The sequence below is a fragment of the Eucalyptus grandis genome, chromosome 1 (assembly GCF_016545825.1).
Source record: "Eucalyptus grandis isolate ANBG69807.140 chromosome 1, ASM1654582v1, whole genome shotgun sequence".
NCBI classification, from domain to species: Eukaryota; Viridiplantae; Streptophyta; class Magnoliopsida; order Myrtales; family Myrtaceae; genus Eucalyptus; species Eucalyptus grandis.
In genome coordinates, this window is record NC_052612.1 from 16109107 (window position 1) to 16133764 (window position 24658).

The window sequence follows — 24658 nt, forward strand, 5'->3', positions numbered from 1 at the left end:
ACGTCACGTTATTTTTCTTCCTTGTTTCTGGTGTGAGATCAATGAATACATGTAGTTTTGGAGGATCTTGGTCATTGAAATTCTCGTGTTTGGTTTTGGATCGAAGATCTTCAAAAGGAGTCAACACGCATCCAGGGCAAACCAGTTTGGAAATTCGTAATTCTTCCTTTTGCAATCTTTCGATACATCTCCATGAGATTTTAGAATCCTGAAAGGGGAGGTAACCAGCAAATAGAACAGAAAAGATCACGCCGCACGCCCAAACATCAGCTTTGGATCCATCACAGCCCTTTGGACGGAGTAGCATTAGGGGTCCCAGAAGTCGCGCAGCAACCTATCTGGACAATTTGATATAGTGAGCGTGCTGAATCAAAAGTCCGAAACCTTTCAAATTTCCCATTCTCATCGGAGAACAGATTCTCTGGTTTCTAGGCACGGTGACAGATGCCTCGGATGTGACAACCGACAGCAGCAATTTAGCTGTCGAAAGTGTCTCTGGGCGACGGCCTTCAGTTTCCCTTTGGTCACCTTGTTGAATAGCTAGCGGCATTCAGCCTTTTCCATGACAAAGTGAATCTACGCCTTGGTGGCCATGACCTCGTGAAGCTCCACCACATGCGGGTGCCTAATTAGTCTCATGACCGAAATCTCTCGCTTAATCTGATCAATTCTTCCAACTTTCAAAACCTTCTCTTTGTCGATCATCTCAGCAGCAATGCTCATGTTCACGAGCCATTGCAAGCCTTAATTCCCCCAGTCTCGATACATGTTCAAAACACAAAAAGTTAAAACAGTCGCAAGGTTTGCAAGTGCTCATTTCAGCGACTCTGATACATAGAGCCAAAAGCAATCACATAAATCAAGTGCACGACTGCAAAACTCACATACAGATCATCTTTAGTACTAAACACATTCACCCATTGCTCGCATTATAGCGAAGAACAAAATCACTGGGATTTCTTTCCGCAAATCTTCCTTGAGATATTGGAGGGGGAGACAGGTCAAGTGCAGAATCAATGTCTGAAGTGCCTCACATTAGTGAAAACAAGCGAGCAAATCTTCCTTGAGATAAGCGAGAAAGTGCAGCCATACATTAGTGAAAACAAGCGAGACGCCATACAACATTCTATGGCGTCCTGATCTCTGATGCTTCCGCCAGGTTCTGCAATGACAGCAATCCCACTCTGACAAGCTTCTTCTACTGCATCGTTCCAAGCTGCATATGAACAGAACAAAGACCCATCATGGACGGATAACAGACATTCAGCTTATTAAATCCACCTTGACATTAAATGCGAGACTTCAGTACAAGCATGTGAATCACAGTTTAGGTATTGACTTCCACATGTCATTTTCTAAAATGTATCCCTGATCACCTAACCGTTTATGGATGTTAAGTAAGAGAAGTACATAACATAAAACAGTTGTCCCATCGGCAGCATAATAAGCCACGCCATTAAAGCCAGCGATGGGTTTTTCCCACTGATAATTGTGGGCTATTCCATCACCATCACAAGTAATATAAGAAAAATTAGCTTGATTTTTACCAAATGGGAAGAATGCATCACTTGCCAAAGCTGCCCCCTTGACCTCCTCTCCTGATTTCCTCATAGCTATCCTCAAACTCTCCAAACGGTTTGGTTGTCCGCTTCCCATGCCCAACATGCACTTGTTCTGGCCACAGTCAACAAAATAGTATTCAGCTCTCCCATCAACTTGCAAGCAAAAGAGAGAGAAAACAAAAGTGGCATTACAAAAGTACCTTTGCTATGACAATGGCATTGCTCTTGACATGCTTAACGCAGAGCCATGCAAACTTAGCATCCTCAAGCTCACTTTCCTGAGGAGTTGTCCCTGAGACCGCATTGAACTGGATGTCTGCGGGAGTTAAATCATCGGAATCCTGAGCCAACCACCCCCCACCGACCTGTCTCAGTGAAAGCTTCCCTTTCTTGTTCTCCTTTGCTTCAAGGATCCTCAACGTTTTTGATTTCCCACGGAGAACCTCTAGCCCCTTCTTTGAGTACTTTGGTGCCACCACAATCTCATAGAACATCCGAGTTTCACCATCCGTTGGGCTTCTGAACTCCCGGATTTCCCTGGCCAAGTTCTATATGCACAGTACAGCATTGAGAGGATAGTGTTGGTGTTCAGCTTGATCAACATTAGCAAGTGAAATATTATAATCCTGAATCGACAATAGGAGATCCGCATCTACACCACTATTTTTGTTTCATTTTTGAGGAATGCCCGTGCTGAACAATGTTTAAGTTTACTCACATGCTCCTTGTTATTCATCAGCGAATTATCATATGGTAAAGAATGTGACCATAGGCCTAACATTTGCCTTAGTTCTTAGCTCAAACTAGTCAACTCAAGAATGAGCTTCCACTTTGAGGCTACATGAATAAAAAATGATAAGTCTCTTTCAGTTTGTTATATTTGGATTCAGTGAATCTGCAATATGAGGAAATAAGAATTTTTATTTCACTTACATAATGAAATAAGAATTTACCTCATCAATTTCTACATTGAAGGCCACTATACCACCAAATGCACTGACTGGATCCGCTTTGACTGCTAATCTGTATGCTTCAAGAATATCGCTGCGGGAAGCCACCCCACAAGGATTTGTGTGCTTTACAACGACACATGTAGGGTTGCTAAACTCAGATACACAATTCCATGCAGCATCTGCATCCAGATAATTATTATATGACATTTCCTGCAGCATCGGTACATAATTCACAACAAATAAGAGATAGATCTGCTATCGTTATTACGATCTGTTGATGAAGAAAAAGAACTTTGTGGGACAAATGACTCCTGCAACTGCTCAAACACTTCTAAAGAGCATCTAATCTCATCTCAAAGACATGCAGTTGAATGGTTTAAAAAGGAAGCCAATTAGTCCCCTTTAGCGCTGATCTCCTTTGAAAAACATATTAGCATTTACTATAACTTAACAAATATCAGCATTTTACTATAGCTTAGCAATCTGCACACTCAAATATACAGATAGTTGACCTGGAAAAGAAAAGAAACTAGAAGCTCCTTAAGAATGATTCATAGAATTTTATCACTGCCAACCAAACCACAAGTTTGAGCTACCCAGTTAGACGGAGTAGTTTGGTATTTAAATGCTCTATATTTGCCACAAGAGACAGGCTAGCATTTTACCAAAGATTAAAGGGTTGAAGATCACTATGTTGAAGAAGCAAATAAAGTGCCTGAGAGATTCGAAATGGGGACCTCTTGCGCTGATACAATATTGATTCCATAAGGCCTTTGTCAATTTGTCAAAAAGTTTCAGCTATTAGAAGAAGGCACGGTCTGTTGATTTAATTCTCTAACAAGATCCATTTTTAGAAATTGCCTCCTCTATCTCATGAAATTTTAAAAGCTAGATAATTTCTAGATCCATTTCAATATCAGCATCCTCAAAAGATTGATTTAGATTTAAACATATAACAATCAAGGACTCACCTTTCCATGATGTTGGATTGCAGTCGCAATACCACCTCCATTAACCTCAGCAAGACTCTTATCCACATAAAATGCAGCCTTCTGGTGGGGATTTTCACCATAACGAAGAGAACTTTTCAGAGATAGAGGCACTGTTAAGCTGGGAGGGAATTTCTCTATCAAAAAGAAGAGTAGTCAACCTCTACATAATCAGTTCAAAAACTAACGGAGTAACACAACCACTAAAATTACCAATCTCCAAAGGAAACAAACTAAAGGATGCATCCGAACCAAGTTTCTAAAAAAGCCCCTCATTTGCATGTGTTTAGACCCACATGCATTTTTAAATGCCCTAGCAGCTATGACATCAATTGAGAACATGAACCAGATAAATACCTCCAGTTGTTTGTCTCCAAAGCCACTCTGACACTGCAGAATCATAGGAAGCAACATGTTCAAAGGCCTTCCAAGCAAGTTTTCTACGGAACTGTTGATCATCTCCATCACTCTTCAGGAACTCCAGCAGTGCAGGGTAGTCATGTGAATCAACCACAACAAGGACATCCTTATGATTCTGTTAGGAGACAAATGTTGACATCAATTCAGATTATAAGCATATATAATGGTACTCGATGCAAAACTACAGAAAAATCTACCACATGCATATTGATATTAGACATACCTATTATAGTATATTATTTAACAAGCATCACAAGAGAAATTGTTGTTTTAGCCAAAAAGCAGAAGAAATCATTCCCCAGATAGTAAGAAGAGAGCCTGGTGATGCAATCTCAATGTAAAAGTTACCATGCTCTCAATCAATTACATGTCTCAGTAAACAGTGCCATTGTAGCAAAGTTTGCATAATATCAGCAAGCCCACTGTGACTGAAGACACCAATAAAATCATATTCCCACATACATCCAAATTGATGAGCAAGGAGGTCAAAAATGAAACATAAACAAGTGCATGCTCAATAACAATGAACATGAACATTGAATAGTGAAAAACCTTTGCAGCAGCTCTGATCATGGCAGGACCACCAATATCAACATTCTCAATTCCATCTTCAAATTCAATATCAGCCGCAGAGGTAACTTTGTCATAGAAAGGATACAAATTAACCACCACTACATCAAAAGTACCTGCACAAGTTCCATCTTGCATTTAGTATAGTAAAATGATGCTAAGAACATTATTTGTTTGTCCTCAGAATTTCCAAGTTGAAAAACTGTCAGAATGTTACTTCAAACATTAGCATGTACAAGTATATGAATTTGTTTGTGAACACCTTAAATGCAGATTGCATAAACTTACAAGACCATAAAACCCACAAGAAAACTCACCAATTCCATGTTTATTAAGAGCCTCCATGTGATGCTGTTGATCTCTCCTAGCAAGGATTCCTCCATGAATATGGGGATGCAAGGTCTTTACGCGACCATCCAGCTGTTAAATAGAGTAATGTGACATTCCCAAGTTAAAATCTAAATCGTTTTGCCAAAAGAAGAATCTTCTCTATGTGGTGTGTGCCTGGTTGCAGGGAAAATAGATGAAATTATCATATGTGATTGTTAAAGAGGGAAATCCTCTGTCAAATGTCTCAAAAGACAGAGATATCACAACCACTCACAAAGAGACAACCATGACAAATACTTGGAATGTACAAACTGAAAATAGTGATCTTGAAAATCCAAAAATACGGTCTCAGTAGAGGAACTCTTGAAAATCTTTGATAAGCATTAATGACTTGAAATTGATTTCTTTGTCATGAGCTGGAAAGTTTGGGCTGTCTGAAGTGGTTAAGGTATCTGATCTATGCCACCATTGTCAAGAATTGATGTAGCATGATAATGTTAGCAAAAGCTGTGAAGATCCTAGATAAACAACTTGAAGCAATGAGGGATTTCAGGTTATATGGCATCAGTGCAGTGCCAATCTTGACTGTTGTCATCACTTGTTATAATCAGCCTCCTAAGATGAGGTAACTAAAGAAAGAAAAGAACAAACAATGCAAGTATGGGACAAAGAAAATAACCATCTCAGGGAAACAGGTAAGCTGTTCCACTTTGGTGACGGACAACCCGGCATTTTCCAGAGCAGATGCAGTTCCTCCAGTTGAGACAACAGCATACCTAAATGTTTTAATCGGTTAAGACAAAGTGAACACTCAATGTGCCAACCCGACAAGTACTTATACTATGCGCACCCCTGTATAAAAATACCATCCACAAGCAACGAGACGTGTCTTAAATCCAACAAAAACAGTGAGGCTTCAGCACCTAAGCTACACACACAAATGCGCATGCCCACGAACACGCACACAAGAAAAATGTGCAAGTTAAAGTCCTCACCCCAATTCCTGGAGGCCCTTTCCAAGAAAAGCCAAATCAGTTTTATCAGACAAAGATATCAATGCCTGCTTGCCCCCTGAACGTTGAAGAAAGGAAAAAAAAATCAGATTTTTTGCATTTACAAAAGGGCACACGCCCAGGAAAAAAGAACGACGACCCTCTTCATAATCTGGAATGATAAGATCAACGAAGAAGCTAAAGACGCGAGAGAAAAAGAGGGGTACGAGGAGCAGAAGGGCGCAGCTCCTTGTCGGGTGCGGATAGAATCTCAGCCTCGGCAGCCATGGCTTTAATCGGAGGAGCAGCGCGCCACGACGAAGACGATTGAAGTCGAACACAGACCACAGGTACCTGCAACCCGCATGAGGCAAGACGGAGAGAAAGCAGATAGAGTCGAGAGCTGAGACCAAAACCCACACAACGAGAGAAGGACAAAACGAAAAGAAAACAAAAAGTTTGAGATTAACGAATTGAACCGGAATTTCTACCGGGTGAGAGGTGGAAAGGCGAGTTCTGGTCCGGTGAGTGGTGGTGGAGTGAAGCAGAGAGCTTCGGGAAGGCGGCGGCGGCGGCGGAGGAGGAGGTGGAGGAGGTGGAGGCGGCGGGAGAACCCAACATGCTTTACTCTGCTGTGCTGACTGTTGTGTTTTGCTTTGCGAGTGTTCAAGCAAACCCCTCACCTTTTCGCGCGGCGCCGGAAGACTGTCGTGTGCACGTGCGAGAGGCACAAAGGAAAGATGCTAAATGCCTTTGAAGTTGCACTTTTCTATCCTGAGAATAAATTTTGCTAATTAATGTTGGAGATATAGTTGCCACGCTTGGATTAATTGAATTCCTAATTATGAAGAGAACAAAGAACGAAATACTCTTTCTCACCCACTCACGCATGGCTGCATTGGTTGAGAACTAGCCTCTTGACCGTCAGGTCATAGGTCTGACTCCTAGAGTCCGTCACAATTCCCAAAACAGTTCCGTGACTTAAGCGAGGGCCCCGGCTAATGGTTGCTCGGTCAATCTCTCATGAGGTATAGTGAGTACTGTGCTTCTGTAAAATGAGCTAGGTCGAATCTCGACATAAAAAAAAAAAATACTCTTTCTCAAGTATAATAATTGAACCTTACGATAAATTTTTATGATCACGAGAGTTTAAATAACACTTAGGTACGTTTGCTAATGATTATGTATAAAAATTGTTTCTCGGAACGATTTTAATAACTGCACAATTTTTCTGTTCCTAGAATAGAAAAAGAACAAAAATACATTTGATAAAATTGAATAATTTTTTTGTTTATTTTAATTTTTTAATATTTAATTTTATTTTTCCTTTTTTTTTCTTTTTGTCGGCCTTGCCTTGGTTGGGCTAGGCCGAGCTCGCCCGACCATCGACTAGGCTCAACCTTGCCGAGCCACCACCAGGCGCCCAGCCAAGGCAAGGCAGACCTCACACTAGCAATCACCTAGTGATGGCTCGGCGAGGTTGAGCTCGCCCAGCCAAGGCAAGATCGAGCCTCGCCAAGAGCTCCGAGGTTGTCGAACACGGTCGGTCGCTCAATGATTGGTGGCGACCAACCAAAGAAAAAGAAGAAGGAAAGAAGAAGAAAAGAAAAGAAAATAAAAAAAATAGAGAGAAAATTTATTTTTCGAAAGTGTTCGAACAAGAAACAAGTTTTTCTTGTTTTATTCCAAATTTATTTTTAAAATAGAAACAAGTCCGGAAAAAAAACGTAAATAAATGCGATTATGTTTTTTTTTTGTTTTAAAGAACAAAAAAAAATAGAAATTGTGTTCACGACAAAAAAAAAAAAAAAAAAACACAAATAAACACACACTTAGTCGTCCAAATTCAGGCCCCACCCGGTTTGAGGGTGGTGAATGACCGGCAATTTCGATAGATTGGGTTACGTCCGGTTGCCCTGCACATCTCCGAACCGGGATCCTCGGAAAATCAGCGCAGCTCGAAGCAAATCAAAATAAAACTCAGAGACACTCACCGTGGGGAGAGGCACGCGTCAGTCGAGGGTCGGCGGTCGAGGCCCGAGCGCGATTGTCGATCGTCGTCGTCTTGTCGGGTCGGAGCTCGAGGCTAGCGCACGTCTGTCTCTTTCTCTCACTCCACGACTCTTGCGACGCCGCCTTCTGGCTCCTTTGCGATCTGCTTCCGGCCAAGAAAAAGGTGGTACCGCTCACGTCCGTATGTGTGGAGAGGTTGCAGCCCAAAAAATACCAGAACCCTCTCTCTGTCCCTCTCTCTCATGCCAAGAACCAGCCCACCCAAGCTCTCTCTCTCGAGCTCTCTCGAGCTCTCTCCAGTAGAAAAACCAGAAAAGAAAAGAAAAAGGAAAAAGGCCCACCATCCGAACGTTGCCTCCTCGACCTTTATCCCCCTCTCGGTCCTTTCTCTCTCTTCTCCACTGCGACGCCCGCTCGCCCCGTGCCGCGCGACTTTTCCTATGCTGGCATCGCGAGACGCTTGTCGCCAACGTCCTCGCCATCCTCGCTTCGTACAGCCGTCCTTCTTCCCTGTCTGTCGCCATGCCGGGGGCCGAGGCGAGCCGTGGAGGAGAAAGAAGGGGGAGCGAACGGGCTGGGCTGAGGAAGAAAAGAGGTGGGCCGGACCATGTGCCGCATAGGGAAAAAATTCGGTGAGCCGGGTTGCGGGGAAAAATGAAAAGTGGGAAAGGAAAGGAGGGCCGGGGCAGGCCCAGGTCTGGCCCGGCCCTATTCAGCTTCTCTCTCTATCTTTTCTTTTTCTTCTTTTTTAAATGGAAATAAAAAAATAATAACTTTAATAATAATTTTATGGGTTAATCCCTGAAAACCCCAAACCGATAAATTTACCCCAAACTATTATTTTTGACTATGAAAAACCCCAAACTGGTAAATTTGTGACAAATTTATCCCGATTGACTATAAAAAAACCCTAAATTGGTACATTTATGACAAATTTACCACAAACTAATTTATTCGACTACAAAAAATTCTAAACTGGTAAATTTGTGACAAATATACCCTATGCTAAATTGGATTAATACCACAAAAAAATCATAAAAATTGTAAACTGTGACAAACGGAACGTAAAATCCTAAATTAGTATATTGGTTAACTGTTACGTGTCATTTAACCTAATAATTTGATAATAAAATTTAACGAAAACTAACATAGAGTAAATTTGTCACAAGTGTATCAGTTTGGGGTAAATTTGTCAAAGGTATACCAGTTTGGGGTTTTTGGTGGTCAAAAAAATAGTTTGGGATAAATTTGTCACAAGTGTACCCGGTTTGGGGTTTTAGGGTATTAACCCTAGTTTTATAGAGAAAAACTCAAAAAATTCAATGATTAGTACAAGTGATGCTAATGCTCTCAATGTCTATATGTGATGCAAATTATTTTTGCTAGGAGTTAAGAATTAGTTCCTAATTTTCTATGCGATTAAGTCAAAGCAAGATGTAGGTATCAACACTAGTCAAATGAGGAGTGGCGACCTTGCCGGGGCATCCCCAGCCCTTGGCAATGTCAAGCCTCGATGTGGCTAATAAGATTGACCTAACCCAGATCTAGTGAGATCAAACTCGCCTAACCACTAGTGGCCATGGTTGAGCAACACCAACCTCGTAGTGGCTTAACGAGGCCGAGCCTTGCCATGGTTGGATGAGACTTGACCTTGCCTTAGCTAGGGGAGATTGACCTCGCCTAGCCACCAATGAAGCTCGGCTTGATGACACTCCGATGGGGTCATTGGTCCTCATTTGGCTAGTTGTTGACCATTGCCGAGGCTTGCAACTGGCTTAAGGAAAAAAGAAGAAGAAGAAGAAGAAGAAGAAAAAAAAAAAAAAGAAAAAAAAAAAAGGGTTTGATTTTAGAGTTTCTCCAAAAAATAATGAAGCAATTTTTTCCAAAAAAATTAATTTAATTTTTAATTTTTATAAATTGTTGTGCAATTTTTAATATTATAAATTATAATTGATATTCTTTTCTCTTTTATATTTTAATTTTGAAGAATTTTTAATTTTTAATTTTTAATTTTTATTTTTAATTTTTAATTTTTTCGAAATATTATATTCAAGAAAGCAAGTTTGGACCGGGTAAACCCGATCCTGCCTGTCCACCCGCTCTGACTACTTTTTTTTTTTTTTTTCTAAAATCTCTTTCTTTTTTTTTTAATATCACTACTAATATTTCAATTAATTCTCCTTAGTTCTTTTTCTTTTCCTTTTCTTTTATTATTTTCTTTTCTTCCCCTGATGGTTTCCTCTGCACGGCCGGAGCCCCTCTTCCATTTTATAGTTTTCTATTATTATTTTTTTGCTTTTTCTTTTTTCCTCCCTTTTTTATCTTATTTTATTCCTTTCTCGAATTCTTCATCCCATTACCAAGAAATAAGACATTAAACCCAGAACGTCACAACCTGAGCTCATAAATGTGTTTCTACCGGAGATTAATTCAAGCTTGAGCTCAAATTTAACTTTCATAAAATCCAAACTTATGAGGCATGGATGTGCCCACTTGAACTCTTAATAATTTAAGCGAGCTTGAGTAGCTTGATTAGTTTGCACATAAAAAAGCAATTACAACCTGAGGTCGAAGAAGCACGTGAGAAAATACTAGTAAAACACCTGATCAAGTCAATATTGAGTGTAATGTATTTCATTCAAGTTGAGGCTTTTTCTTCAAATTGGGATAAATCCTTTTTTAATCCAGTTCATAATATTTATGCGATTGGATACCCAATAGAGCAAGCCATTACCACTTCGATAGATAGCTGGAGTTCACCATGACCGCTTCTTTGAAGGTCGAACTTATTACAAGTTCTTCACATTTTCCAACCATCACCAATCATTGCCACAACGTTGGTGGCCGCCAAATCCTCCAACACTTCCCGTGTCTCTCGCTTTTCCTCCTTTGTCTTCTACATATTACTCTCTTATTTTTCTTAGAATAAAACTAGTTTTTTTTTTTATACAGTATTGACTTTTACCTCTTTCAATAATAATAATAATAATAATAATAATAATAATAATAATAATAATAATAATAATAATAATAATAATAATAATAATAATAAAAAAATCATCCTAGCATACCACACCAACATACTAAGAGTTATTTAGGGACTTGACCGAGAATGGGGTAGAGTTGGAGGAGTTGATTCCCCAAATATATATAAGAATTAAAGGATCCAATTGCATAGGCAACATAAGTTAAGGAATTAAAATCGAACTTAATCCCACTAGCAAGGGAACATCTGTTGGCTGAGGCATTCAAAACATTATCAACTAGTAGCAGAAGTCCTTAAATAATTGTTAAAGTGAATAGGAAAATATAATTGTAAAGTTCAAGTATTATGTAAACTCTATCTACTAAAATAAATAAGTGCCAACTTTTCTTATGAATCTCAACCATTGTATTTTTTAACACAACTATTTTTTTCTTTTTATTCTGAACATTTCAGTCTTTTCCTTTCCATCAATCCTTTACTCCTTTCTCAGCTTTCTTTAAAAAAATTCCAGTCTTTTTCCAACGTTCGGATAAGATTATCAAGGCTAGGTTTAGTAAAGGTGGGCAATATTACTAATTTAATCCTAAATCTATGATAGATTCCAATGTAGTTCTATCATTTTCAATGGGTCAAATACATTTCTTAACTTTTGCGTCGGAGTCCAATATAGTCTTTGCTTGCCACTTTTCGCTTGAAAATAGTGATGATGCTTGCCAATTTTCACTTGAAAATAGTGATGTGGCAATTCAATCATCATTGGCTGTCCTGTGGGCTCAGCTGATGATTTACATGGAGAAATTTATTCAAAATGATTTTTGAGTAATTTTATTTGTTTTATAATTTTTAAAGTATTGATATGGTTTCAGACTTTTGAAAGTTAAACTCGCAGTATCTTCATAATAGAGCCTCCTTATTTGGAATAACTCTTATTGCAGGTGATTGAAACCTGCATCAGCCTCCATTATAAATTTCAACCCTCATATTTCATAACAGAATTTTCTTTGGTAAGGGTCATTTTATTTCAGACCCAATTACTTGCTACGAAATAATGTTCTGTCGTAGAGACGTATAATTAGAACGCCACAACATTAGAACTATATTGGAAAGGTTGAAAAATTCTGAATTATATTGAAATGCGTGTAATGGATATAAGACTGACTTAATATTTTTTCTTCAGGTAACTGCACCAGGAGTCTTAAAATTTGGAGTGTAAGTATACATGACGTGCTCAACGCAGAGCCATGCAGACTTTGCATCTACCAGCTCGCTCTCCTGCGGAGTCGTCCCTGAGACCGCATTGAATTGAATGTCTGTGGGAGTCAAATCATCGGAATCCTGAGCCAGCCATCCCCCACCGACCTGTCTCGATGAAAGCTGCCCTTTTTCAGTCTTCTTCGCTTCCAGGATCCTCAACGTTTTCGACTTTCCACGGAGAACCTCTAGCCCCATCTTTGAGTCCTTGGGTGCCACCACAATCCCATAGAACATTCGAGTTTCACCATCCGTTGCAAGGTTAGTGTCGATGTTCAGCTCAATCAACTGTATCAAGTGAAACATTACAACACTGACTCAGCAATAGGAGACCCGCACCTGCACCACTACCGTTGTTCCAATTTCGAGGGATGCCCATGCTGAATGAGGTTTTTAAGTTTCAAAAACTCGTGCTCCTTTTTATTTATCAGAGAATTATAATACATTACGGAATGTGACCATAGGCAGAACATTTATAGCCTAATTCGTAGCTCATAATAGTTGACTCAACAATGAGATTCAATCTGGAACTCTACGGGTTAAGAAATGAGAAGCCACTTTCAGTTTATTACACTTGGATTCGGTGGGTCTACCATATAAGGAAACTAGAATTCTCCCTTTGTAACTGACATAGTGAAATAAGTATATACCTCATCAATTTCTACGTTGGAGGCCACTACACCACAATATGCACTAACTTTTGACTGCCAATCTGTATGCTTCAAGAATATCACCACCGGAAGCCACCCCACAGGATTTGTATGCTTTACAATGACACATGTAGGGTCGCTAAAATCGGATAAGTAATTCCAGGCAGCATCCGCATCCAGATAGTTATATGGCATTTCCTGCAGCGTCAATACATAGTTCACAAAAAATGAGAGATGAATCTGCTATTGTTACCATGATCTGTTGATGAAGTAAAAGAACTTTATAAAAAAACTGTTCTTGCAGTTGCTAAGAGACTTCTAAAGAGCACCTAATCCCATCTCAAAGACATATGGTTATGATACTAAAAACGAAGCCAATTAGTCCCCTGCATCACTAATCTCCTTCACAAAACATTATTAGTGTTTCCTTATAACTAAACATTCTGCGCACTAAAATATACAGATAGTTGACCTAGAAAAGAAAAGAAACTAGATGCTCCTTAAGAAAGATTTGTAGAATTATGTCAAACTGCCAACAAAACCAAAAGTTGAAGCTACCTGTTAGATGGAGTAATTTGGTATATAAATTCTCTATATTTTCCATCACATACACTAGCATTTTACCACATATTGAAGGGTGGAAGATCATTATGTTGAAGAAGCAAATAAAGTGCCTGAGAGATTCGAAATAAGTACCTCCTGTTCTAATACCATATTGATTTCTTGTGGCCTTTGTCAATTTATCAAAAAGCTTTAGCTATTAGATGAAAATAGCGTCTATTATTTAGATTCAATAACAAGATTCAATTTTTAGAAACTGCCTCCTCTATCTAATGAAGTTTTCAAAGCTAGATAATTACTAGATCCGCTGCAATTTCAGCTTCCTCAAAAGATTGACCTTGATGTAAAAATATGACATTCAAGGACTCACCTTTCCATGATGTTCGATTGCAGTTGCAATACCACCTCCATTAACCTCAGCAAGACTCTTGTCCACATGCAGCCTTCTGGTGCGGATTTTCACCATAACAAAGAGAACTTTTAAGAGATAGAGGCACTGTTAAGCTAGAAGGGAATTTCTCTATCAAAAGGAAGAGTTGTCAACCTCCACATAAATCAGTTAAAAACTAACAAGGTAACACAACCTACTGAAATTATTGATTTCCAAAGGAAACAAACTAAAGCATACAAAGTCTCTAAAAATGCCCCTTACTTGAATGTGTTTAGACCTACACGCATTTTCAATTGCCTTAGTGACTATGACATCGATTGAGAACACGAACCAGATGAATACCTCCAGTTGTTTGTCTCCAGAGCCACTCTAACACTGCAGAATCATAGGAAGCAACACGTTGAAAGGCCTTCCAAGAAAGCTTTCTATGGAACTGTTGATCATCTCCATTACTCTTCAGGAACTCCAGCAGCACAGGGTAGTCATGTAAATCAACCACAACGAGGACATCCTGACGATTCTGTTAGAAGATAAATGCCAACATTAATTCAGATTAAGGGCATATAATGGCACTTGATGCAAAATTACAGAAAAATTTACCACGTGCATATTGATACATAAAGGCACAAAGCCAGCAACAATTCTTCAAAAAAAGTGCAACATATCAGACATATGTATTTTAGTTTATAATTTAACAAGCATCACAAGAGAAATTGTTGTTGTAGCATAAAAGCATGAGAGAAATCATTACCCAACTAGTAAGAAGATAATCTGGAGTCGCAATCTCAATGGAAAAGTTAACACCTTTTCAGTCAATTACATGCCTTAGTTACAAATGCCATCATAGCAAAGTTTGCTGGATATCCGCAAGCCCAGTGTGACTTAAGACACCAATACAATCATATTCTCTCATAAGTCCAAATTGAGATGCAATGAAGCAAAAACTGAACCATAAGCAAGTCTATGCTCTAATAACAATGAACATGAACGTGTAATAGTAAAAGACCTTTGTGGCAGCACTGATCATGGCAGGACCACCAATATCAACATTATCAATTCCATCTTCAAATCAACCACAGAGGTAGCTTTGTCATAGAAAGGATACAAATTAACCACCACTACATCAGAAGTACCTACACAAGTTCTATCTTGCATTTAGTATAGTAAAATTATGTAGGAGCATAGTAACGCCAAGAACATTATTTGTTTATCCTCAGAATTTCTAAGCTGAAAAATGGTCAGAATATTACCACAGGACAACTCACCAATTCTGTGCTTATCAAGAGCCTCCATGTGATGCCGTTGATCTCTCCCAGCAAAAATTCCTCCATGAATATGAGGATGCAAGGTCTTTACGCGACCATCCAGCTGTTAACTAGAGTAATGTGACATTCCCAAATTAAAATCTAAATCATTTTGCCAAAAGAAGATTATTCTGTTTGGTGTGTGTCCAGTTGCAGAGAAAAGAGATGAAATTATCATATGTGAATGTTAAAGAGGGAAATCCTTTGGTCAAAAGTCTCAAACGACTAAGATATCATAGCCTCCCACAAAGAGAGGCACCATGACTTCTTGAAATGTACTAATTGAATATTGTGATCTTGAATTTAGTAGGGAAGTAATTATCCATAGTGAAGGATACTAGCAAGCACAGTGCAAATCCGCATCTGATTTCTCTAGAGAATCAAGATTGAAGTGCACTCACTTTAACTTTTAGTAAGACAAGGACTATTTGCAGAGAAGAAGAAAAGAGATGCGCTAGGTTTCAATGGTTCAACAAGTTTGTAAGGATGAATGGATCTCAAAAGGGAGAAAAGAAAAGTTTGGGGCATCAGGTACTCTATGCCGCCTAAGGACAAATGGCACTCACATTCACGACAGAATGTCGAAAATACGGTCTCAGCAGAGGAACTCTTGAAATTCTTTGATAGGCATTAACGACTAGAAATTTTTTTTTTTTTGTCATGAGCTGGAGAGTCTGAAGTGGTTAAGTTATATGATTTATGCCACCATTGTTAGGAATAGACGTAGCATGATAACGTTAGCAAAAGCTGTGAAGATCCCAGAAAAACCACTTGAATCTGAGAGGGATTTCAAGTTGTATGGCATCAGTGCAGTGCCAATCTTGACTGTCGTCATCACTCATTACAATCAGCCTCCTAAGACAAGGAAACTAAAGAAAGAAAAGAATAAACAATGCAAGTAAGGGACAAAGAAACAAACCATCTAAGGGAAGCAAGTAAGCTGTTCCACTTTGGTGACAGACAACCCGGCATTTTCCAGAGCAGATGCGGTTGCTCCAGCTGAGACAACAGTATACCTAAATGTTTTAATCGGTTAAGACAACATGAACACTTGAATATGCTGACCCGACAAGAAATCATACCAGGCGCACCTCTGTATAAATATACTATCCACAAGCAGTGAAACGTGCCTAAAATCCAATCCAACAAAAACAGCGTGGCTTCAGCACCTAAGCTACACCACACGCACACGCACACGAACACGCACACAAGAGAAGTGTGCAAAGTAAAGTCCTCACCCCAATTCCTGGAGGCCCTTTCCAAGATAAGCCAAATCAGTTTTATCAGACAAAGATATCAATGCCTGCTTGCTCCCTGAAAGTTGAAAAAAAAAAAAAAAAAAAAAAAATCAGATTTTTTGCATATAAAAAAGAGCACACGCCCAGAAAGAAAAGAACGACGACACTGAAGCAGCCCTCTTCATAATCTGGAATGATAAGATCAACGAAGAAGTTAAAGACATGAGAGAAAAGAGGGGTACGAGGAGAAGAAGGGCGCAGCTCCTTGTCGGGCGCGGACAGAATCTCAGCCTCGGCAGCCATGGCTTTGATCGGAGGAGCAGCGCGCGACGACGAACACGATTGAAGTCGAACACACGCCACAGGTACCTGCAACCCCATGAGGCAAGACGGAGAGAAAGCGGATAGAGTCGAGAGCTGAGACCGAAACCCACACAACGAGAGAAGGACAAAACGAAAAGAAAACAAAAAAAAAAAAAATGAGATGAACGAATTGCGTCAGAATTTCTACCAGGTGAGAGCTGGAAGGGCGAGTTCTGGTCCGGTGAACGGCGGAGGAGTGAAGCAGAGAGCTCCGGAAAGCGGCGGCGGCGGCGGCGGAGGAGGAGGTGGAGGCGGTCGGAGAACCCAACATGCTTTGCTTTGCGCCGGAAGACGGTCGTGGACGTGGCAAAGGCATAAGGCAAAAATGCTAAATGCTCTTGAAGTTGCATTTTTCTATCCTGCGAATAAATTTGCTAATTAATGTTGGAGATATAGTTGCCACATTCCCTGTACATTTTCTGATTATGAAGAGAAGAAGAACAAAATAATCTTTCTCAAGTTTAGTAATTGAACCTCAAGGGAAATCTTTATGTTTGTGAGAGTCTAAACAACACTTTGTCCCAGAATCGATAATAAGCGAACCTCCATGATCTCATAAACGCTAATGGACCACAAAATGCCCAGAAGCCAATGACAAACCCAAGTGGCATGCCCATGTAAAACCACTTATTCTCCCTATCATCATTGTTGTCATTGGCACCAGCTTCTTCCGTGCCATTTGTGGTAATTGAGCAACTTTTGTTGAGCAAAAACCCGCACAATCTGAGGTTTCCTTCAAAAGAACTTTTGGAAAACGTGAGAAACTGTCCGCTTGTTGGGATGTTTCCTACAAGTTGATTGTTTGAGAGGTTCAACAATGAAAGGAAATTGAGATTTGCAAGTTGAGATGGTATGGTTCCATTAAGGTAGTTCCCTGATAGGTCTAGAGACTCGAGTTTTCCCAAATTCCCCAAAATAGGAGGAATTGAACCCGAGATAGCATTGTGTGATAGGTTGAGGACATGAAGTGCCTTGAGATCTCCAAGTGTATATGGTATTGGACCCTCCAATCTATTGCCCGAGAAGTCAATGGATGTGAAAATAGTCAGGATCTTAATGAGTTCTACTCGCAGATCTTTCAAGGTTATACTCATTGTATATTCATAGGATAGCCCATATAATGGGGAATTGGAAAGCTCATACTGCAGGTGATCAAAGTCAACATTGGCCTTCATAGCTGCCCAAGAAGCGAGGAGACTCGCAGGCAATGTGCCGCCGAAACGATTTGAAGACAAGTCAATGATTTGAAGCATCTGCCAAGAGTCGCGACTATGTGGACATCCAATTTCCCCATGCAATTTGTTGGATCGTAGAACAAGGACACGGAGACTCGATATAGACTCGAAATGGCATGGAAATGGCCCGTCTATTTGATTGTCCCCGATGTTCACGAAATCTAATAGCGTGCAATTTGCCAATGACAACGGAATCTGCCCCCACAACAAATTCTCACTAATATCCAATGACTTCAATTTGCATGTTTCTGGGATGTTTTGTGGAATATCGCCATTCAACTGGTTATTCCTCATATTCAATACCATGAGGGACTCCAACTCCATTAAACAATCGGGAATAGTTCCATCCAGATGGTTATGTGATAAGTCAAGCACTAAAAGAGGAACTCTGCAAATAGATTGCGAGATGAACCCATGGAAATTATTCTTTGAAAGGGAGAAGAATTGCAAGATTGGTAGGTTGTTACCGATGTCATCCGGAATAACAGAATTTATGTTGTTACTTGAGAAATCCAAGTAGTAAGCACTTGATGGCAAGGGTGGCATATTCCCTCTAAGCCTGTTTGAATGGAGGTCGACAAACGTCAGACCAGAAGTAAGATTGCCCAAGGGTGTTTCGAAATCTTCAAATAAATTAGAGGACAAATTGAGATAATAAAGACTTTCTAGTGTCCATATCCATCTTGGTACATCCCCTTGAATATAATTGTTAGAGAGGTCAAGAAACTTCAATTTGGATTGGTTAGCCAAAAATTGAGGGAATGTTATCAACTGGCAAGAAGCCAAATCTAAGGATGCAAGGTCAGGGAATGAAGAGGCTTGGGAAGCAGTATTTGTGGCGTCAATGGAGAAATTATTGTAGGAAAGATCCAATTCCAAAAGATCTCTAAGTTGCTGAATCAAGTTAATATGGAATGAGCCACTAAAATTATTGGAAGAAAGAGAGAGAAAGTTGAGCTCTCGCAGTTCCCATATAAACGCCGATAGTTCTCCTCCTATATTGTTGTTACTCAAATCAAGAATTTGTAGCATGTGTGATGGAGCATCAAAAGATTCCTTGAATTGACCAGAAAATCGGTTATCGGAAAGAGATAGCTCCAGTATCGATGGATGTGTGAATAGAGATGAAGGAATATTTCCTTCAAGTAAATTGAATCGCAGGTCGAGAACAAGAAGATTCGAGAGGGATTCCCATTGTGTTGAATCAATCGGACCAATTAAATTATTGTAGCACAAAGTGATTTCGATCAGATTCTTGGACTTGCTAAGCGATGGAATTGGACCAGTAAAATTGTTGGATGAGAAGTCCAAATAAGAAAGTCGTGAGAGACTTGTGAAAGAGCTTGGGATATTTCCATAGAAGCCAGATTCTGATTCAATTCTTGACAGATTTCTAAGATTACCAATTGAATTTGGAAACTTCCCGGAAATATTCGTGTCACTAAGAATCAATGTCTGAAGAGAACCATTCTCTAGAAATTCTGGCATAGAACCCTGAAGGAATACATTGGATGATAGGTCAAGGGTTTGAAGTGTTTGTACTTGGAAGATTTCATGAGGAAATTCTCCCCATAGGCCAACTTCCCCCAGGCTCAGAGTTTTCAAGCTAGAAAAATTTGCTAGGAAACTAGGAACTGTGGAGGACAAGTTATTGCCATCGAGTCGAATGATCGACAGATTAGCAAGACTCAAAAGGGAAGGGTCGATAGTACCAGACAAAGAACAATATGACATGCTCAACACCTCGAGTTTTGGCACTGAAGAAGCCAACACATTGAACCACTCACTTCCCTTAGCAGACACATAGACCCCATCAAGGTACAGCTCCCTTAACTCCCCCAAATCCCCAATTAGCGACCTCAAAGAGGGCTTCTCAAGTTTCAACAAACCCTCGTAAGTGTTGTAAACAAGACTGAGATCAAGAGTACGTAACTTCGTTAGGCACGATAGCTCCACAGGAATCTGCCCAGCAAATCCGGCATTGGACAAGTTGAGATGTGCCAAGCGGCTGAGATTAGCAAGGCCTGATGGAATCGCCATGGAGTTGAAGTCGTTGAACGCCAAGTTCAGGCTTCGAAGGAACTCGAGCCTAAAGAGGCTCGAGGAACCGTTGATTCCGCTAGAGATTGACTCTTCGCTCAAATCGAGACCAACCACGAGGCCGTCCTCGCATGTCACGCCGCTCCACGAATTAGCACTTTGGTCCCAGCGTACTAGCTTGGACGACATGGAGGTGTCGAAGACAAGGCTGTATCTCAGCTCGAGCAATAATAATCTCTGGTCAACGCCAAGACACTGGGTTGACGCTAAAGCCATAGCAACGTTGGAGAAGATGGTGATCGTGGATATTGCAAGAAGAAGCCATGAGATGATGGAATTTCTCATCGGAAGAGGCTGAGGAAGAGAGCGGGAAGAGCAGTCGTTCCAAGGAAAGCGCAAAGCCTTTTGTTGATATTCGGGATGTCATCATTAGTCACCAAAGTTAGGCTTTTATATCACTTCTCACGAAAATAGGACAAATATTCTTTATTTAATATGCTTTTTCAACATTCGGATTGGTATAAACCACAACTTTCATTTTCATTTTTTTTTATCTCTTACCAATCATGACAACTACAGACCAGACCTCATTCATAAATTACATACAATGTATTATTCATGCTTATGGGGACTATATCTCACACAAGAAATGTTTCAACGCCAGATCTAATGTCGACATCGCTTACTAGAAAAAGAAATAAAAGAAGAAATGAAAAAAATCTAGAAAATTAAAAAGATTAAGCAAATCAGTATTGTGCTGTCCAAAAACAGATTATAGTCAATCTGAAGTATTCTTCATGCTCAACCTTTTCAAAGGGGTTGGACGTGAAGACAATAATTTTTCTGCGCAAACCAGAGTTGTATTTTGGGCCAAGATTGGCCGTACCGATTGGATTGCACCCTCAAAGTGGGCATAATTTAATAAGTCAAAAGTCACAAATGAAGTGATTTATGCATAATTTTCCAACCCACCGTTAACGAGGATTGGTGAATGTTCTCTCAAATTATGACTTTTACAAGTCAATAAATTCTCTTTTGGAGAAATGTGTCGTGCCATAGAGATGAATGTATCACTAGCGATGTTCAAAATTATGAAAATTTATGGTGGCCGACAAATTGCCATTCACTCTAAGCGATAACTTGTAAAAAGGTTTCTATAGTAGGTGATTACAGGTTGTACAAAAAAATTGGAAAAACAAATGATGATCGAAAGGACTACATTGCAACTTTTCAAAAAGATTCAAGATTTAGATTGCATTTCCTAAATGGTTTTAAAAGCTAATGTAAATTAGTGTAGTAAGATCATTTGGAATGCTTAAACAAAAGGGAAAAAAAAAGAAAAAAAAATGAACAAGTGGAAGATAAGACTATCAAAATTAATTAATGTGTGAATTTACAATTGATAGAGAAATAATCAAAACAAATATCATATTATAAAAAAGATTATCAAGACAAAACTTCAATGCGACGAATGATAGATAATTTTGCCACTATGATTTCAACATTGAAGGAAGATTATATATAGAATGTAGCAACATACATGTGCTTGGTTAATGATTAATCATACTGAAAATGGTTGCACTACAGACCAAACCTCGTTCATAAATTGCATACAATGTATTATTCGTGCTTATGGATACTATATCCCACAAAAGAAATGTTCCAATGCCAAATCTGGTGTCGACATCGTTGGCTAAAAAAGGAAATAAAAGAAGAAAAGAAAAAAAATCTAGAAAATTAAAAAGATTAAGCAAATCAATGTTGTGTTGTCCAAAAACAGAGTTTTAGTTAATCTGAAGTTTTCTTCATCAACCTTTTTAAAAGGGTTGGACATAAAGAGAATAATTTTTCCAAGCAAGCCAGAATTGTATTTTGGGCCAAAATTGGCTGTACTCATTGGATTGCACCCTCGAAGTGGCGTAATTTGATAAGTCAAAAGTCACCAATGAAATGATTTATGCCTAACTTTCCAACCCACCGATAACTAGGGTTGGTGAATATTCCTCTCAAATTAGGACTTTTACAAGTCAATAAATTCTTATTTGGAGCAATGAGTTGTGCCATAGAGATAAATGAATCACTAGCGACATACAAAATTATGGAAATTTATGGTGGCCAACAAATTGCCACTAACTCTAAGTAATAACTTGTAAAAAGATTTCTATAGTATGTGATTAATGGATTAATAACATGAAAAACCCTAAACCGATATTAATCCTATGATAAATTTACTCCAAATTTATTTTTTGACCACGAAAAGCCCTTAATTGGTACATATGTCAAAAATTTATATTAAACTAATATTTTAAATACACAAAAAACCCCAAATTTATGTATTTGTAACAAATTTATCATTCGTTAAATAGGATTGATACTACAAAAATCATAAAATTAGTATATCTATGACAAACAGAGGGTAAAATCCCAAATTTGTATACCCATCAACTGACACGTGTCATCCAATTTATCAATTTGATGGCAAAACTTAACAGAAACTAACAAAATGTAAATTTCTCACAAGCGTACCGGTTTGAGATTTTTGGTAGTAAAAAAAATCAATTCATGATAAATTTATCATAGGTGTACTAGTTTTGGATTTTTTTTTTTTGGTGATATTAACTTTTTCTCATATGGTATTGCAAATTAATATATTTAAAGGTTTTCTTCCTTTAATTTTTTGTTTCGTTATGAGTTTTTATTTTGGATTGAGGAATCAAGTGTTGAGTTAACTTTCAATAAGACTCAAAACCATGACCATAAGGAAAAGAGTAAACCTCCTTACCATCTAAGACAACACCTTATATTTAGATCTCAAATGTAATTAAATTGCCAAAATCTTACATCAATTAAAAGAATAGAAAGCAACACTCAAATGAGCACAACATTAGCCATGCTCTATCTTCTCCAAAAAAAAATAAAAAATGAAGGCCACTTTCTCTATTTACTTACACACTTCTCAAGGGCTTGTCCTACATGAAAAGAGCTGGATAATTGCTAGACCTATCAAAATGGGGGCATAAACCCACTTTTAACCCATATAATATGGACTAAGTTGTTATTTGGGTTAGTTATATTAAGTAAGTGAGTTTAAATATAATATGGATATTAAATGGGTTCACAGTTTACATAAACCTAACTCACGTTTGTGACTCTCTTTTCACCCTCTATAAGAAAATAATGAACTCTTTGAATTATTCTGAGTTCAGAGAAGTCTCAATGGGCCCACAAAATGGGCTCAACTTTACCATAATTAAAAATATCAAGATGACGTCTTTATTTCTATTATTTTTAGTTCTATTAATATTGCAAACTTCATTCGTTGGTTATTAGAGTATATCTATCCTTTATTGCATTTGACATTGTTATTTTTACGTAATATTCTAATATTAGTTTTTCTCATTGCAACCCATTATCAGCATAAATCATCTTCTTCAATATCTAATATGTTGACAATGAATTATATTGCGTTAAGTAGGTGGATAGGGACTTTCATATGTTGACAGTGAACTATATGTGCGTGGAATTGCTAATTTATGTTTTTTTATTTTTGTCCTTTTCAATTCCAGATGAAGAAAAACACAAAGTAGAGTTTTCTATGATGCCATTAATCTTCCAATCTGCAACATTTGCATTCCATAGACGTGTTGAAAGTTCTTGCAGTTGCAAGCATGAATTCGCTTTTCGATGATGCTTGCAACTGTAAAAACTTTCAACACGTCTATGGTATGCATATTTTGTAGATTGGAAGACTAATGGCACCGTAAAAAAACTCTACTTTGTGTTTTTCTTCATCTTGAATTGAAAAGGACCAAAAAAAAAAACATAAATTAGAAATAAAAAGAAACTAAGACCAAAACTAACAGTAGTTTGATTTTGATGAAGTAGCATAATGAATGACTACAATGGAGGAAGATGCACAACTTAAGTGAAGCTAGGAAAAAAAGAGGGTCCACTTTTGGCAGATTTCATCAACATAAGCTAAGGAAAAAAGTGAACTATGTATGCGTGGAATTGCTCCATCGTGCACGTTGAGAAAGAACCATGGCCCCACCTCCACTGGGCCATCACCATACTTTCTATTCTTTTATATAGGAATGCATGTTGAAGGAGCAAACGATGTAAATCACATGGCAAATCCTAATAGTCATCCTGGATTTTCTCTTTGGATTTATATCATAAAAAACTCTAAAGTGATACACATATGATAAATTTACTCCAAACTTATTTTTTAACCAAGTAAAGCCCTTAATTGGTACATATGTCACAAATTTATCTCAAACGAATTTTTTTACCACAAAAAACTCCAAATTGGTCCATTTATGACAAGTTTACCATCCGTTAAATTGGATTGATACCATAAAAACCATAAAATTGGTACTTTTGTGACAAATGAAGGGTAAAACCCCAAACTGATACACTAGTCAACTGACAAGTGTCATCCAACTCAACAATTTGATGCCAAAATTTAATAAAAACTAAGGAAAAATAAGTTTGTCATGGATATACCAGATTCAAGTTTTTGGTAGTCAAAAAAATTATTTTGGAATAAATTTATCACAAGTTTACTAGTTTTGGGTTTTTTGTGAGATCAATTATTTCTCATATGGTATTGCAAATTGATATATTTAAAGGTTTGCTTCCTTCTTTAATTTTTTGTTTCGTTATGGGTTTTTATTTTGGATTAAGCAATCAAGCATCGAGTTAGCTTCAATTATGACTAGAAACCATAACCATAAGGAAAGGAGCAAACTCCCCTACCATAGAATAAAAATAAAAAGCAAACTCTCAAATGGAATTAAATTATCAAAAT

The 24658-nt window shown here is 38.4% G+C and overlaps 1 protein-coding gene and 2 pseudogenes across 1 annotated transcript in view; all 3 read right to left on the reverse strand.

Annotated features, from left to right (window-relative positions):
* Positions 1 to 3: 3 nt before the first annotated feature.
* On the reverse strand, positions 4 to 1065 carry LOC120295724 (annotated as a pseudogene).
* The window catches only part of LOC104432108 (bifunctional purine biosynthesis protein PurH), a 106799-nt gene continuing 83054 nt past the window's right edge, over positions 914 to 24658 (reverse strand). The window contains exons 2-13 of the mRNA XM_039317181.1: positions 16453 to 16579; positions 5820 to 5895; positions 5504 to 5600; positions 4812 to 4914; positions 4477 to 4610; positions 3862 to 4039; positions 3487 to 3641; positions 2516 to 2725; positions 1763 to 2110; positions 1548 to 1674; positions 1121 to 1216; positions 914 to 1020 (exon numbers count right to left, since the gene is read on the reverse strand). Coding sequence (XP_039173115.1) covers positions 914 to 1020; positions 1121 to 1216; positions 1548 to 1674; positions 1763 to 2110; positions 2516 to 2725; positions 3487 to 3641; positions 3862 to 4039; positions 4477 to 4610; positions 4812 to 4914; positions 5504 to 5600; positions 5820 to 5895; positions 16453 to 16579 — 1758 coding nt within the window. The remainder of the gene's footprint in view (positions 1021 to 1120; positions 1217 to 1547; positions 1675 to 1762; positions 2111 to 2515; positions 2726 to 3486; positions 3642 to 3861; positions 4040 to 4476; positions 4611 to 4811; positions 4915 to 5503; positions 5601 to 5819; positions 5896 to 16452; positions 16580 to 24658) is intronic.
* Positions 12585 to 16577, reverse strand: LOC104432244 (annotated as a pseudogene).